This window comes from Podarcis gaigeae (genome assembly GCF_964106915.1).
Source record: "Podarcis gaigeae genome assembly, chromosome: 5".
Taxonomy (NCBI): Eukaryota; Metazoa; Chordata; class Lepidosauria; order Squamata; family Lacertidae; genus Podarcis; species Podarcis gaigeae.
The window spans coordinates 27605784-27623389 of NC_139681.1; the positions used below are offsets into that span (position 1 = coordinate 27605784).

The 17606-nt window shown below is 43.7% G+C and overlaps 1 protein-coding gene across 42 annotated transcripts in view; it reads right to left on the reverse strand.

Annotated features, from left to right (window-relative positions):
• ANK3 (ankyrin 3) overlaps positions 1–17606 on the reverse strand; it is a 380323-nt gene that overhangs the window by 150833 nt on the left and 211884 nt on the right. For 3 of the 42 annotated variants that reach the window (XM_083740220.1, XM_083740216.1, XM_083740210.1), the window contains exon 1: positions 1647–1826. The exons of 37 other annotated variants lie outside the window; for them this stretch is intronic. In XM_083740220.1, the coding sequence (XP_083596346.1) occupies positions 1647–1670 (24 nt within the window). In that variant the 5' untranslated portion in view covers positions 1671–1826. Of the gene's footprint in view, positions 1–1646; positions 1892–17606 lie in introns of those variants that run through there. 2 more of the 42 variants (XM_083740231.1, XM_083740222.1) reach the window with 1 other exon arrangement.

Genomic DNA, 17606 nt, shown 5'->3' on the forward strand with positions numbered 1-17606 from the left:
AATTCTGCAGGCACTGATCATGCTCAGTTCTCACTGGGATGTTTCGGGGCCCCCCCCTTATTTTCACCCCTCCTGAATTTTTTGTACTTCCGCAAACCTTGGGGTTCCACCATGCTTGCTGATACCTCACCTCTACTTCATGGGTGATGCTGTTTGGGCTGTATAAGAACACACACTTTGTTTGCAGGGCAGTTATAATGGAATGAGCATTCATCCTGATTCACTTGCATGGTGTTTATATGTGTCTGATTAATCATTTGTTCACCCCTAACTTTTCAAGTTTAAGTTTATTTGTTGTGCTAGGGCAACAGAGCACTTCAATCCACTTTAATTGAGCAAACCTGAAGCTCTAGCATGCACTTGAATTATTATTATTATTATTATTATTATTATTATTATTATTATATTAAATTTATATACCGCCCTTCATCTGTAGATCTCAGGACAGTTCACAACATAAAATCACAATATAAGAAACACAAATACATAATAAAAAGAAGAACTAAACCAAACCAATAACACTCCCCCCCCCACATTTAAAGGGCATCGTACGTCAATCAGCCAAAGGCCTGGTGGAAGAGGAACATTTTCCCTCCCACAAAATGCTGACAGTCTGGAGGGACACTTAATTGCGCTTATATTCTATCTTTCCTCCAAAGGATCCAGGGGAGTGTATGTGGGAGCTGTTTCAGTTTATCCTGACAACTATCTTCATGAGGAAAGTCAGACTGAATGATGGTGACATGCCCAAGGTCACTGAGACAGCTTCACGGGTGTTTGAAGCAAATCTTCCTGCTTCAAATACGATGCACTTATCAAGTCCAAAATTCCACAGCTCAGTGGTAAAGAACAAGACTTGGGTGCACACAGTCCTAGTGCAATCAACGCCTAGTGTCTTCAAAGGATAGCAGGAGGGCTGGTGTGTAGGGGGCCTGCTTAAGACCTTGGGGACCTGATGCCAATCAGAGCAGATATTACCAGGCTGGATTAAACAACAATCTGACTCAGTGTAAGGCAGAGTCCCACATTCTATGGGGTCCCACTTCTACTCCCACACTGACTCTCAAGATGCCTAAACCTTCCCCGGAGGATGAATATGCCTAAGAATTGAACTCAGGACATGTCACAATCAAGGTAAAAGTCATGCTGCCAACTCTGCAGGTTTATTTCTAATTGTTGCGAAACTTTCACAATGTATAAAGTGCTTTGCAATTTTTAGGTGGGAGAAATCTCTTTTTCATTCCAGTAAATTTTGACTGGGGTCAAAGTATCCCCCCCCAATTGATCAAGCAATACAGTATACCATGTCCTTCACATTTTAAAACACCACCACCTAAATAAAAGCAATTAATTCCAAACTCAATTATTTAAGAAATAGTCTCTATAACTGAGCTGCCCCAAACCTACCCATATAGTAAGCCATTTCCTAACAAATCCCCTTACAAATACACAAAGAGCAGCCTACATCATGTTAACGCTTTTGAACAACGCTGTCTCTGAATGACCCACACAGCAGTTCAGCAAAGTCTGTGGATTAGATGCTGCTTCTGTTCCACGCCTTCTGAAAGTTTTAGCTTTATAACAAATCAAGAAACAGTCCATCTAATGAGCAACATCAGTATTAGAGAAGCAAGCAATTACTATACCCTTTCGGAATTGCTCCCAGCCATAGTGTAATTCACATCGCATATTTGCGTCCTCTGTTCAAGCCATCTCTACACGCACTGACAGCCCATCTAGCTCCTGCTCAGCCTCTAACAAAACACCACAATTGCATTAATGCCCATGAACAGTGTGCAGTGGGTCAGCACACTTCCAAAGCCTCTGCTTTAGGGCAGAACAATTTCAGCTTCAACCTAGTTCATCTGTACACATTCCACCAAGTGTAGTTTGGCTGCACAAACAATCTACAACACAGGCTTTAAAAGAGAGATATGCCGGCAACTGAGACTTTCTGAGTATGCAACATGATCTCTCCCATGAAAGCTGGCATAAAAGCTTTTCTTTTGGGGTCAAAATATGCACACAAACCTTTTTCACATTTCTTGTGCATGGCTCATGTTCTGCACAGCTACTGAGAACCTGGGTTAATGCCTTAAGAAAAGTATACTTTTATGAAGTATACTGGGTTAATGTATTAAGAAAAGTATACTTTTATATTTTCAAGTATACTTTTAAGAAGTATGCTTGAAAACCAACAGCCTAAACTTAAATATAACGAACATAAGCAATGCTGAAACAGCACCACTCTGTATTTTAGCCCTATGTTTTTAAGTTCAAAATATGTTCTTTGCTTCAGCCTTTAAAACAAATTCCCTCTGCCTTCTTGACAGTGCATGGATTAAAGAAATTATTTCTCTCCTTGCTGGATCAGCCAAGCATTGTGTTTCCAACAAAAGTCTGCCAAGTGCCTCTGCAAGTTCACTAGAAGGGCATAAAGGTTAAGGTCACCTCCTGCTGCTTATTCTCAGCATCCAACACCAAGAACCATACTGCCTCTTAAGAATGGAGATGCCACTTGGCTCTCCTGGCTAACAGCCAGTATCAACAGACCTAAACTACATGGGTCCGTGTACTCTTTTTAAAAGCTACATAAGCTAGTGAATGCAACGATTTCGCCACAATGCATTCCAAGCAACGGGGACCCAATGAACAATATAGTCAAGAACGCAGCTGGCACCAACTGGCTAGAAAAGACTTGGGACGTTGCAACTGTAGCTCTGAACTTCGGCTAAGCCTGATTGTTGCAAACTGGGTTTCGATCATGAACAACGGTCCTCCTTTCAGTGTTCTGGCTTGCCCTCCAGGAGCCCTGCACCAATAGTTACACACACAGTGGTATCTCAGGTTAAGAACTGAATTCGTTCCGGAGGTCCGTTCTTAACCCGAAACTGTTCTTAACCTGAGACACCACTTTAGCTAATGGGGCCTCCCGCTGCCACTGTGCGATTTCTGTTCTCATCCTGAAGCAAAGTTCTGAACCCGAGGTACTATTTCTGGTTAGCGGAGTCTGTAACCTGAAGCGTCTGTAACCCGAGGTACCACTGTATTCCAATTGCCTCTAGGAACAGTTCCAGTTTCTGGCTCTTCCTAGTGTCTCATGGCCCCTATTTTGCCTTCTGGGATAACACTCAAAGGGTTGTATTAGAAAGTGCATGTACAAAAGATGTACCCTCTTCCTCAGGTCTTCCTGAAAGTTAAAAATCTGGCTGGGGGGGTGCATCTTGACTCTGTGGATGTACATGGAAGGGCACACACATCTCCACACTGCTTCCATTCTGCCCCCCCCCCAAACCCCACCTCCTTTCTAGCTGGTGTATGTTGCTGAGTGGGTTTGGATTAAAGCTGTTCTATTAAAAGTACAACCTGATCTACTATAAGGTTGAATGCTTGGTTACACATTCTTAGGAAACGGTTGCAGCTCGCAGCACACCCTGCTGCTGCTTGCGAAGTCGGGCTATTGCCCCCAGGAAATGAGCACAATCAATGTCTAGCAGGCAGAGAAAAAGCTTAGCATGGGAACTAACAGGCTTTACTAACGCGTACACATCCTAATTTTCTTTGGTCAGGTATTGGAGGGTATGTTGCTACAATACAACCTGAAACACAGTAGCCAGAAGTTGAAGGATCAGGACAGGGGAGGAAACAGTTTGTGAAAACTCCACCCCCAGGGAGGTGCCCATATCTCTTTGTGCAACTGATGCAGGGAACTCTGCATTGACTTTCACAAGCTCTGCTGCCCCTTGTGTTATTGTCGGCAGCTGTTCTGCACCGTAAATTAATCTGTGGGTAATCCAGCAACTAAAGCTGCTTTTGAAAATATGCTTACAAAAATTATTTCAGATGCAATAAGATCACATATCATGATTTATCTGAGCTGATATTGTCCCCCCACCCCAGCTTAAATGCAGTGTGTGTATCTGTGTATTGATGCATTTATGTGTGTGTGCGCATATTATATACATACAGAGATATATACACGCACAAAAAACCACCTAACTACACATAGCCACCCACACAAATGTATGCATGAGTACCCATCCAAGTTCATGGGCATTTAAACAAGGCTGTGCAAGACAATATGGTTGTATTCCTTCCAAATTATTTTCATCGCCACAAATCATCATGTAAATACTGCTGACCTTCAGGAGGAATTTATTCTCCTTTTACCAGCAATACCTGAGGAATAACAACCTTCACTAGAGTGATTGATTTTTGCAACTATTGCTGTTCTACAGGAAAATCCATTATATCCCTCCACGATCCCTCCCTAATTAATTGCTCAAATACTGCATAATGTGGTTTACAGGATTGTGACCTAATCTTGCGAACTAATGTTCCGACAAGAAATCCTGTCCACGTAAGCACCACCTCTGAGGTCATAGGATAAATTGCACTGCACATTTTCAGGATTTTTGATTTGATTTCATATCTGCAGCATCAGCACTTTTAGCTCCCTTTCCAATAACATATGTTTCAATTCAGCCAGGTATGGCCATTTGATATATTAAGACCTTGCTAGAAATTACCTGGTAAAATGTCACAAAATGAAAAGTATTATAAAATAATATTCACCCAAGCTATTCTAGGCCTCTTGACACAAAACAGCCCATTTTTTAATTCTTCCAGAATCCCTTTATGCAGCATCCTGAACACACCATTTCGATCACAGAGGAAAGCGATCTTGCATCATTCAGCTTACAGATGAAACCGAACACAGTCAACAAAATTAAGCCACTAGAGACATGTGAACATTTATCTGCAAATAGATAACTGCCCTGGATGTTAAAAGTTCTACTCCTGCTAACTAAAACAAAGCAAAACACACATTATTAGCTTACGAGTACATATAAATCAAAAGTCACTCCTGTTACAGCATCCGCAAAGGCTTACTTGGTCCAGGAAGCATTCTCCCTCTTCCACTGCCATTTTCTGTGGCCAAATATGAAATATGATGACTCAATTAGTTAACACTTTGGACACTGCATTACAGCTAAAAATAGCCACCAAGCAGGAAGTGCCTTTTTTTTTACAAAGCAACTAAGCTTGGTCACTTGTTAGACTTCCTTAACTATTTTTAAACTGCAGAAAGACAAGCAAGAGGATTGGAAGGCTAGCAAAGGCGAGTTATCCTGGGATTCCTGGCTGCTGTGCCACAGTTGTAATCTCCAGCCATTCCCTGAATGTGTAACCGTGATATGTAGAACACCAAAAATAGCCACCAAATCAGCTGGTTAGAAGAACACTGTTGGTAGGTTGGAATCCTTCCTGAAACAAGCATTTGTGATTCTGCTTATCAGCTGCTTCCTTCTGAAAAGGAGACTGGTTTGGCCTGTTTTTCAGGGGCAACAAAATCAGGGATTTTCCGCTCACCCTTTTCGAGCACCAGAGAAAACTGCTCTTTTTCTTATGTGCATGCTTAAACAAACAACCAAACAACCGGCTAACCAGCTGCTTATTTATTTATTCTTATTTAACATATTTTGCATGCTATTTAATTGTAAATAAAACCTCTAAGCAATTTACAAACAAACAACACAAAGATAATAAAGGTCAAGGTTAAGCAATTTCATATATATGTTCATCTCTTATTATATGTGTGTTAAAAATATGCATTGTAAACTAAAATTGCAGATTAAAATGCATGTCAACTTTACATTCTGGGTAGCCTTGCTTCAACAACAACAAAAAATTAACAGGTGCCAAAAAGAGAACAGCAAAGGTGTGTGCCTGTCTAAAGTCAATGAGAAGGAGTTCCAGAGCAGGAGCTGCCAAACTAAAGGATTCAGTGTCTATCAAAACCAAAGCGTACACAAAATGCCAACAAGGCTAAAGCAGTCAGTCACATTTCTGCTTTGGAGAGCCATGCAAAGAAAACCCACAGCTGTTACCAAGTGCTGGGTTAACACCTAAGTTTCTTTGGGGAAGGACCGTACCTGCGCACCCAGTATGCAGACGGCCCCAGCCTCAGTCCCCAGCAGCTTCAGGTAGAACTGGGAATTTGCCCCACCTGAAACCCTGGACAGCTGCTGCCAGTCAGTGTAGACAGCAGTGGTCTAACTCAGTAGAAAGCAGTGCCCTATGTCCCCAAATGTAATGGACCAGGGCCTCTTGGGGAAATTCTTCAGGCGCCTTTTGCCTTCCTCTGTCATTGTATAAGAGATGTAATTAGAAATTATAGTAGGAGGCAGCTGCTAACAGGGAAGCCCTCTTCCTCTGTCATGGCCAAGGCATTTAAAAACAGCTTCGTCCTCCCTGTCAGTTGCTCCAAAGTTTACTCATGGTCTCTGGCAGCTGTTGAGGTGGCATTACGATAATAATTCCCAGGAGCGTTTTCATTCTAGCAGGGGGAGAAGCTGCACAGAAAAGCCTCTACTACACTTTCCCATCCTTATTTACTACTGTACTACTTCTTCCTTATTTACTATACCTGACTCGTTCCACCCACTGTTATGTTGAACCTTGCATCAATTGGGACAATTTACGATTTCTTTGGGTTGGGATGGAATGAAATGTGACAGCGTGCATACATAAATTAGAGCACAGAGGGAATCAGACCATAAAAGGAGGATGGGAAAAGAAATGTTCTCTTTATTATGCTGCTGGTGGTTTCCAGAGATGCTATTTGAAGAGGGAATAGAGAGCGTGGAGAAGCCACCTTCCCTTCATTTTTAAGGAGCATCTATACTTCTAGGAGTCTACTGCAAGTGATGAAATGGGTCGATGCGCTGCTCACTGCGATATGCGTTCAAGGCACAAATGCTCTTACTTTATTGTTGTTTTTTTAATGGCACTTTTCACCTCCATTGATGACATTTGCATGGTTATTATGACTGATTTAAGATGACCATGGCAAACGTTCTTAGAATACACTGGTCAGGGGGTTAGGGACCCGTTTTTCAGGCTGTGGGCTTCATTCCTTGCTGGGCAACTTCATGCCAGTGGTGGAAAGGGCCAGAAGGCAGAGCAATGGATGCAAACTTTTACCTACATGCAGTAGGCTAATTCCTCATATAGATCCTCCTTCATCCCTAAGCTGTGACCATGGTTTCAGAAGGTCTCTACGATACAGTTGACTCATCATTTCTGTTGCTGCTTTAAAGCAGAGTTGCAGGGACACAACATGAACAGTGGCTGCTCAGTATGTTTTGAAAACAAGGCAGCCAACAGCAGCTGGAAACAATGCGATGCATTTTTGGAAAATAGATATTATGAAGTCAAAGGCATGTCAAGTTGTCATTAGGCAGCACTGTTAACTGTAAGTGGTCTTGTGCTATATCACCATATTGATACAGGGAAAATGGTATCCAATTTGATGTGACAGACTTTTGGAATGTCGGTAAAACGCATTGACTGAAACTTCTTTTATATCAAAACCTACAATTTCAATCTAAAATACAGACCCAGTGAAATGTTAGTGCTTTGGGAATTCCTGAGAAGCTGTGAGGCTTGACAGTTCTTCTTCCTCACAAATTGGGGAAGGTTTTACCTGCTGCTATCACAAAAGGCCCACCATGTCTATGCACTATTTTTTAATAATATCAAGGTTTCCTTCAGTGCATATTGGGGACGGGGAGTGGTGGTGGCCTCAATGTTATGATAGTCAAATTCTACCTCAAAACTGGGCTCCCTTGAATTGCTCTCCTAGTAGGAAGGAAAGTGGAGACCAACTAATTTGGAAGTACTCATAAACCAACTCACAAATAGTGGTTGGACATGATAGTGAAGCAGCTGCCACATGTGGGTTTTTAAAATATATATATATACATACGTATGGAGGCTTGCTTTGGGCCTATCAGCAATCCTAGATGTGATCAGGTGGGTTTGCAATTCCATTGCTTTGGCGCTGTCACCAACTCTCCCTCAGTCCTTAATTATGACTTTGCCTCCAAGTTGTATTCTTGGATTCTTTTGATCTCTGCAGAAGCAGAGCTATAAGGTCATGAGATAATTAGAAACCTCACAATCAGCTCTACATCTCAAATGATGCTCAATTTTGTCATAACAACAGGGAATCATTACTCAAATGGCAACCATTACTCAAACAGTCTAGCTCATTTGTGCCTGTGACTGCATTTCTTCAAACCCTTGAGGAGGGAATTAAAGAGTGCTCCAAGGCTTATGAACTAGGTAATCAGGAAAGCTGCATACATTATCCATTACGGAAGGGAAATAAACACCAAGAAGACTTACTTGAGAGTCTTGCAGCAACTTGGGCAGAAAGTGTTCATATTGGATTTACCCGAATATAAAATCAAGGGGTGCCTTGGGGGATTTATTGCTTGCTAATTTTCTATACCATCTTTTACCAACAATTTTTATATCATATTTCAAAAGGCATGAGAAGATACCAGTGCAGTTTACAGTAAAGCACAGTCTAAGTCAAAGCCTTAAAATGAGCAACTGAACAGCCTCTGTTTAGCAACTCATTGTGAAATACAGTGGTGCCTCGCAAGATGAAAATAATTCGTTCCGCGAGTCTTTTCGTCTTGCGATGTTTTTCGTCTTGCGAAGCACGGTCCGTCGCAACTGCACCTCTTCAAGCGGCTTTAGGAAAAAAGCGAACAAACTCGCAAGACGTTTTCGTCTTGCGAAGCAAGCCCATAGGGAAATTCGTCTTGTGAAGCGACGCAAAAACCGAAAAACCCTTTTGTCTTGCGGGTTTTTCGTTTTGCGAGGCATTCGTCTTGCTGGGCACCACTGTAGGGGAGTTCTCAATGCATGTGGAGCTCACACACCTGACATCTGGAAGAGGGCCAAGTTGCAGCATTCTTAGCTGCCTCTCATTAGGATGCCCAAAGCCACCGTACGGCCAGGTGACCAGAGGAACATCTTTCCCCAGTGCATGGCTGCTTCCATGCTAGCCAAGTTTTTCTGGTATTGGCACCATTTGCTTGCTCATTCATGCCTGAGAATCTGGACAAGTTTCCTCCTGAACCACATCAATCCTACGTTTTCCCTCAAGGGCTAGTTCGTAGTGATTTTTAGAGCTTAGTAAGAAGCAGCAGGACGTGGGTGGCGCTGTGGGCTAAACCACTGAGCCTAGGGTTTGCCAATCGGAAGGTCGGCGGTTCAAATCCCTGCGATGGGATTAGCTCCCATTGCTCAGTCCCTGCTCCTGCCAACCTAGCAGTTCGAAAGCACACCAGAAAGTGCAAGTAGATAAATACTGGTAGGTACTGCTCCAGCGGGAAGGTAAACAGCGTTTCTGTGCACTGCTCTGGTTCGCCAGAAGTGGCTTAGTCATGCTGGCCACATGACTCGGAAGCTGTACGCTGGCTCCCTCAGCCAATAAAGCGAGATGAGCGCCGCAACCCCAGAGTCGGCCATGACTGGACCTAATGGTCAGGGGTCCCTTTACCTTTACCTTTACCTTTAAGAAGCAGCAGTGCAATCTTTCAGCATTGATTTCACACCTGGTTTTAGTGGTACAGTTAGGTAGTTGAAGACTCTTGATCTCATGTTCTTATAGGTGGGGCTGGAACTGAATGGTAATCTGTATATTATATATATATATTTGCTTTCGTAGATTTTCACGGGTACAGGAATGCAGGTTTTGGTGTCCTCGGGTGTCTTCCCGTGTAAAAGTTGGGGTGTCTAGGCGACGTTTCGACGAGGTCTCACTCGTCATCTTCAGGCTGGTGCTTTCGGCTTCTTGTTACTGGAACAGAGCGGGATCTCAATGTTTGAGTTCCTATAAATACTGTAGAGGGGGTGTGGTGTCTAGCCTCCAATGTTCTGGGCAGAGAGGAAGTTCCCAGGCTAGTGTGCCTTTTCTTCTTTTGTTCCTTAATTACTTGAGAGATACCTTGAGTGATTTCTTGAGTGATATCCTGAGTACCACTTAGGTGGGTCATTAGGTGTGGATTAGTTGCTAAAGTCTTTGTGTCTTGACCTCTTGAACTTTGTGAAGAGTTTTCCTGAGAAGATGGCTGTATTGCACTTAGTTGTGCTTTGGCTTGGCTTCGTGTATAGGGGCGAGCTATACACAGAAGAAAACACAGAAGAAAACAATGGCATGACACAGAAGAAAACAATGGCATGGCCCTCCTTCCTTATATCAAGGGCACTACAGATAAAATTAGCAAAATCCTCCATAAACACAATATCAAAACAGCCTTTTGCACCAACCAAAAAATAGCCAATATCCTCAGAAACCCCAAGGATAAAATCCAGTTGGAAAACCAAGGATCTATGAAATACCCTGCAAAGTCTGCCCAGCCACGTACATTGGACAAACAAACAGACGAATAAATGCACGTATCGCAGAACACAAGAATGCCGTCAAAAAAGAAGAAAAAACTTCCTCTCTTTTCCAACACATGAAAGAAACAGGACACGAAATTAATTTTGCAGATTCCAAATTGCTCTTTAACACGGAACATCACCACAAGAGAATAATCATGGAAGCCATCGAGATAGAGAAACACCCTCACAACATGAACAAGCGTGACGACACATCCCGCTTGCCAGACATCTGGAAATTAGCCCTCCCCACAAAAACTGACACCAGATCCAGAGGCACACAGAACGCCAACGCCAATCAACCACACCAGACCCAAACCCAGACCCTCTCCACAGATGAATTACTGACACCATCCAGTAGCCAATCCATGGTGGCACCTCCGGATGCTGCACCCCCCTGCAATCCCTACACAGATCTGGCTGACACAAGCCACAAAACCACAGCTCGCCCCTATACACGAAGCCAAGCCAAAGCACAACTAAGTGCAATACAGCCATCTTCTCAGGAAAACTCTTCACAAAGTTCAAGAGGTCAAGACACAAAGACTTTAGCAACTAATCCACACCTAATGACCCACCTAAGTGGTACTCAGGATATCACTCAAGAAATCACTCAAGGTATCTCTCAAGTAATTAAGGAACAAAAGAAGAAAAGGCACACTAGCCTGGGAACTTCCTCTCTGCCCAGAACATTGGAGGCTAGACACCACACCCCCTCTACAGTATTTATAGGAACTCAAACATTGAGATCCCGCTCTGTTCCAGTAACAAGAAGCCGAAAGCACCAGCCTGAAGATGACGAGTGAGACCTCGTCGAAACGTCGCCTAGACACCCCAACTTTTACACGGGAAGACACCCGAGGACACCAAAACCTATATATATATATATATATATATATATATATATATATAGCTTATTTCAACATGTAGTTTGTGAACCTTGATGCATTTGGGGCCCTGGACTTCTGCCCCAAATTCCAGCACAACTGCCTGGTTTGGAAATGCATTTGGTGATGGTGAGTAACCCTGATCCCTCAAACAGTGGCAGGCCTCTGCTCCCATCCTTGATTTGCCTGCTCACCCCTCTATCATAATCCTCAATTCAACACCCAACCACCTCATTTCTGATATAAAGTAAGAGTAAGTTGTGGGAATTTGGGCTCCAAACCACTCCTATCAGGTTCACAGATGTTTTCTTTCATTGTTTGGGAGTCGGGTGAATCAATCACCACTTTCTGCTACTACTTCCCTTTCCACACGCATTACTTCCTCAATGCTTTCAATCCTTTCCTCTCAATGCATGTAACTACTTCCTGTGCACTCCTGTGCTATATATAAATGATGATGATGATGATGATGATGATGGATAGATGGATAGATGGATAGATGGATAGATGGATATCATGCAAACCAGATACTGCACAGCAATCTGAAAAGTATGAGCTGACAGTTTGAAACTTAACTGTCTTTGTGGTTTTCCACACTTCCTGGGCAGGGGAGAGAGAAAAAAAAAAACCCACCCCAAGGTGCAAACGCAGCTATCTTATTCAGCATAACAGAACAAACACAAAAGAGAACACCTACTGGTATGAATGAGAAAAACCAAAAGTGCCCTTCATATGCATATTTAAATATATGTGGAAGAATGGGCTACTGCAGTCTATTCTGAATGGCAAAAAGTGGATTAACAGTTGAATAATGCTTATATGTGGAGAAGCCCAAAGTTCGTTCAGAAACCTAGAGTTCAGCAGGAAACCTAGAATGCAGGAGATACCAAAATAATAAGAAACAACAAACTTGTGTGGCACCTAACAAACTTATTAGGACATAAGTTATTGTGGGGATCAGAGTCCACTTTGTTAGCTGCATGAAATGCCATTCTGAACTGATAGGCACATATATACACACAAGGCTGGTGGGAGGCAGGATAGAGAGAAGAGAGGTCAGAAGGAAACAGATTTTCAGCTTACTGAAGGCCTCTACTCTTCGAAGATGTCAGGAGATGTTGTGGTAAGAAAACTGCAAGCTGAGAAAATCTCTTACATAACCAGGATCACTGGCTGAGAATCACAGGATCAGCATCTTGGAAAAGTGATCTGATACCATAATTCCTGAAAAAGCTACAAAAGCCAATTAAGAGGGAGGAATGCTGAAGCCAAATGATTTAGACAGACTATTGTCAGATAAATACTGTATTTCCTGTAGGGTTAAGGAGATGAGGGAGGAAAGGAAGAGAAATAGTTTAGAGCAGCACCAAGCATGTTCTTGCTCATGTTAAAAGAAAGAGAGAAAGACGGACAGACAAAAGAGTAAGGATATTCATTAATCTCTCTGAGTACCTGAGACCTTTAGCCAGAAGATACAGAATTAACAATAATTACCGTCTACCTCAAAGTATCCCCACAGAAGCAACAGTATACAAAAAAAGCCCTAAATTTATCCTGCCTCCACAGGAATATCCTTGACATTCTGGAGGCTCCACAATAAAGGCCACCGCCTGTGTGCCTGCCTGATGCAGTTCAAGGAAGCAACTGGATATTATGAAAACTATAATGTCACATAACGCTAACTCTCAGTGAGAAAAATTAAAATCATTGCTAGTGCCCAAGCATTATCAACTTCATCATTTTTCATTGCAGCACTACATCTCTGACTGAGAACCCTGGAGCTCTGAAAATCACCCAGCTATGGTGGAATCTGTCTGCCACAGAAATCTTCAGCCACTCTGCGTTCCCCCTATGCTAACTATTTTCGTTAAGGTCTCATGGACAACTTGGAGGAGCCTAAGAGCATACCCTCCAGCATTTCTCTGATGAAAATAGGGACGACCTATTCAATAATAATAATAATAATAATAATAATAATACCACAAGCATCTGACCAGCCTGCCTATACAGGCTGCCTTAGATGTCTTCTAAAGGTTGTATAGTTACTTGTCTCCTTGGCTTGAAGGTTGCGTGACTCCTTACCAGCCAACAATTCTCTGATGAAAATTGGGACACCAGAGCAGCTTCGTCACGCTGGCCACGTGACCTGGAGGTGTCTGCGGACAGCGCTGGCTCCTGGCCTCTTAAGTGAGATGAGTGCACAACCCTAGAGTCGGACACGACTGGCCCGTATGGGCAGGGGTACCTTTACCTTTAAGGAAAAGCAGGACATTCCAGGAACAAATCAGAAACCAGGGGCTACATCTGTAAATCCAGGACAGTCCCTGGAAAATAGAGACACTTGGAGGAACTATTAGAGGTTTGCGAATCACAATTGGGGGCATCCCAGGATTTCAACAGAGTTTCCAAAGGATTGCAATCTAGCTCCAGAATATCCTGGGGTCCTAAGGAAACCCTTTGTTTAATATATTTATATACCCTTATTTAAGGCTACCTTCTCCCAAGCAACCACATGTGGCTCTTTAACTTCAGTAGGTGGAGCAACCGAGGCTCTGCCAGAGTAGCAGCTAGCAGTTCATAAGAGGGGCATGGGAATCAGTTGCCAAGAGGAGATCCTGCCACAGGGGGAAGCCCTGCCCCAACAGTCCTTCTCAGCTCCATCCCCACCTCTATAACCAAAGCATTCCCCCCCCCTCCAGAAAGCCTGCTGGATGAACAGAACAATAGGTGTGCCATAGCAAAGGCCAAGCGCTGTCTGGGGGCCATCTAGTGGTTTCTTGAACCAGCATAAAAGCAGGCGGCGATCCCTCCACACATCAATGGCTAGTGTTTCTGACATCCTGCCAGGAGCAGAGGACAGCTGGGTGACTTGCATTCCAGCCAAGGCCCACATTTTCCAGCAGCGCACAAGTAAAACAGCCTCCTCCTCCTCCTCCTCCTCGGCCCCTACTGCAATGGCTGATGGCTCAGTACAAACAAAGGCACACCCTGAAGAGCTATTACTCGCTGCAGCGTTCCCTTCTGTGTACCACACGAGCTTCTGCAGCATCACCCACACATCTGGGAAAGCAAACCTCCCTCAAGCTAAATGAGCAGCTAAGAAAGGGAGAGAGAAATTAGGGGAAGGAACAGAGCTCATTGCACCCCCTTCTCCCACCGTCTCGGGGCTGAGTGGGAGCAAAGAGAGGGAGGAAAAGATAGAGAGCTACTGGCAGAGGCAGGGAGCAAGGTCGGAACTTTTGCCTGCATTCCTGCAGCAGGCTGTGACAAATTATGCTGCAGGATGCCTAGCCTTGTATGAAGTAGCTCCGAGTTCCAGAGAGCACCAAAGGCAGGGATTTCAGAGTGTGGGGGTGGGGTATTTGTACAAGCTTAAATAAAGTAAAAGTGATCTTGGACTGCTTGCCAGGACAAAGCTCATAGGCCTCCGAGTGACCTTACTCATGTGATTTCATGTCCTCCCCACAACAGCTGAAATGTATGATTCATCATTAGGAAGGTGAGGAGCTGCAGAGGAGGGTTCCCATCCCTTTACTGGGGCGAAGGAAGGGGGGGGGTATGGACCACCCTGGGTGTCACCACTGAGGGGGTGACAAAATGCCAGGCGGCACTCACTGCGGGGCCTGCAGCGTGCCCGAGCAGTCTCTCCTGGGAGAGAAACAGTGGCTTGGGCGGGCGCAAGCTCCACACTGCCCAAACTGTCTGCCTGCTGCATCCCCCCTCAGCTGTAGGGCGGCTGAGTGGGTGGAGGTAGGCAGACTCCGGAGGCCCCATGGTGTCCCCCGCCTCTCACCAGGCGCGCTGCCCCAGGCGCCCAAGTGCCTTCCTCCACCGCTGCCCTTTACAATCGTACAGAAGAAGGAATTCCGGCAGGTGTCAATTGACATGCTGGGCAGGAAAACCTTCTCAGGAGCCCCGTCCTTCTCTGCTTCCCATCAGCTTATGTTATTTATTTTCATTTTCTACATGCATATCCTGTCTTTCTTCCAAGGAGGCTCAAGACGGCGTACGTGGGTCTCTCTCTTCTGCCCCCTGCAGACTCCATTTTATTTGCATGATTGGCATAATTGTGGATGCAATTGCCATTAAAAAATAACAACCTGTCCCTTGGATGCAAAGGTACATTTAATGTCATATGTACTTTGGACTAGGGTCACAACAGTTGTACCAAAAAAAGGGGGTGGGAATTATGATAGTGATGCTTATAGCTGTTGAATGTTTATCCTGTTCAGATGGCGCAAATCTGAGTTGGCAAAACTTTTCATTCTAGGTCTCCTAGGAATGCATGCCAAACAAACAGCAAGACAAAACAAAACAACCATAATGTTCAATTAAAAACAAAATGGTAAATGAAAACAATATTTACTGAAATACAAATCCTATTTTCTATACCTGTCAACGCACCTTGGTTTACCATTCTTAATAGGAACAGTGTGGTAAAAAAATGGTAAAACATGTGAGAGATTCAATACAGAGAATCTTAAAAAGAAATTGCCATACTGAGTCTCAGGTACCAATAAGGTCATTCCACATGACCAAAAGGGCTTTGAGTTTGCATTTCTCAAATTGCAATGCCGAACGGCAAACCATATATATATATATATATATATATATATATATATATATATGTGTGTGTGTGTGTGTGTGTGTGTGTGTGTGTGCATGCTCACATGCGAGTGGCATGCTCACATGTGAGTGTATTCAATGCCATCCCATACAGAAAGCAGGACTATGAGTGGCAGTAACACATGGAAGGAGTGGCAGGGAAGCATCTTGTCACACAAGCTTCTGCACAAATAAGCAGTTTCATGTACAATGCACATCAGTGATCTGAAACTGCATTTATTAGGTCTATGTGTTTGAGATGGTGCAAATGGCCAGCCTGCACATCTGAAAGAGGAACAAGAAAAATAAGCTTGCCTTTATAATTTTTAACAGGGGCTGGTTCACAGCTAAGCATGTGCTGTGCAATATGACCAGAGATATTCAAGGACTGCAACAGTCCTGTTAAGGGTGAAAGTTGCATTTCTATATTGTTGATTAAGCATTCTTAATTTTCAGTGCAAGTGCACAGCAAGACAGACACATCTGCAGCCCCCAACCTGTTTTGAAATGATCCATATTTATTGTTATTATGTGGCCCGCTTAAAAAAAAAGGCTAGGTTTGCAATTTACCAAATTCCATCAACCTCAGACGAGTGCAGCCAATACATGGGGGTGATGGGAGCCATGGTCCAATAATATCTGGAGGGCCACAGGTTTCCCTTCACTGTCTTAAATAATGATTTTCATTTAACAGGCACAGTCCATCATGAAAACAACGGCCCATTTTTGTTCTGTATTATTATACACTTTATCTAATTCCGTAAGTTCATTATGCAGTTTGCCCTGTTGAATATGTACTGCTGAATATGTATTATATTAATGCAATATTAGAATGTAATCTTCAAAAGATAAATAAATTCAAAAACGGAAAGTAAAAAGAAAAATGATGAGGTACGCCTCCAGGTTTCGCAAAGGTACACTGCAACAAAAGGTGTGAGCAAGCCCTGGGACCATCCGCTTTCTGGTACCTGCCTCAATAAGCTTTTAAAATGTTAGCAACAAGAAGCTAAATGAAGAGCAGGTGCACAAATGCCTCTGGGAGGGATGTATTATGCATGAGGAATCAGCCACTTCGTCACATTTTAGTTTTCACCTGCTCTTGTGGTGTGCAGCTGTGCCGTGTTGGCAACGTCTGTGTGAGCACTGGGAGGACCTGGAGATTTAATGCTTCTCATCTAGTGCTTGATGTGTGCCAGTTGCTATTATTCACCAGACTTTCCCCCTTTTCATTTTGGCCAACTTTCATGGGCCTTGGAGCTGGCTTATGCCAAAAGGCACCCAAAGAGTATGCATTTTACCCATGGAGTCTACAGCCTGGCTGCAACATCCAGACCTGTCATATATTGAAGACTGGCCCCTACATAGAAGCTAAGCACTTCCCCAATCTTTTCAATTGCCTTGTAACTCCTTGTCCATTCTTGGCTGTGAGTCCTAGAAGACCTGCTCCATTCCCCAGAGGCCTTTTTTCGCCTGGCCTGGGAGGGATCGGACTGACTCCAGCTACAAAAGCAGAGGCTTCTGAACAGAATCTTTAGGTGGTATTGTTTATGCAATTTGCAGGTGGGGAGGGGGGTTTGTTGCTAAAAGAGGGTGTTTGAAAAAGAAGAAGTGAAAAGAAGTGATGGAAATGGGGAGGAAGATGAAAGTGGGGGTACGAAAGGGGCTGCAGAACAGGAGGGGCTGGTGTCTTCAGATCTGGGCAGACAAAGAAAAGGATGCTTAGCAGTTGAAATGTGTGGGAGGGTGAAGATGCAGGAGGTTACCCACAGGGTTGTCTGTGTGCAAGGGGCTTGCACAAAAGGAGGAGGAGGGGAAACATGGGCATGGGAGCAAATGCAAAAACAAGGATTCAAAGTGTAGCTGCAGAAT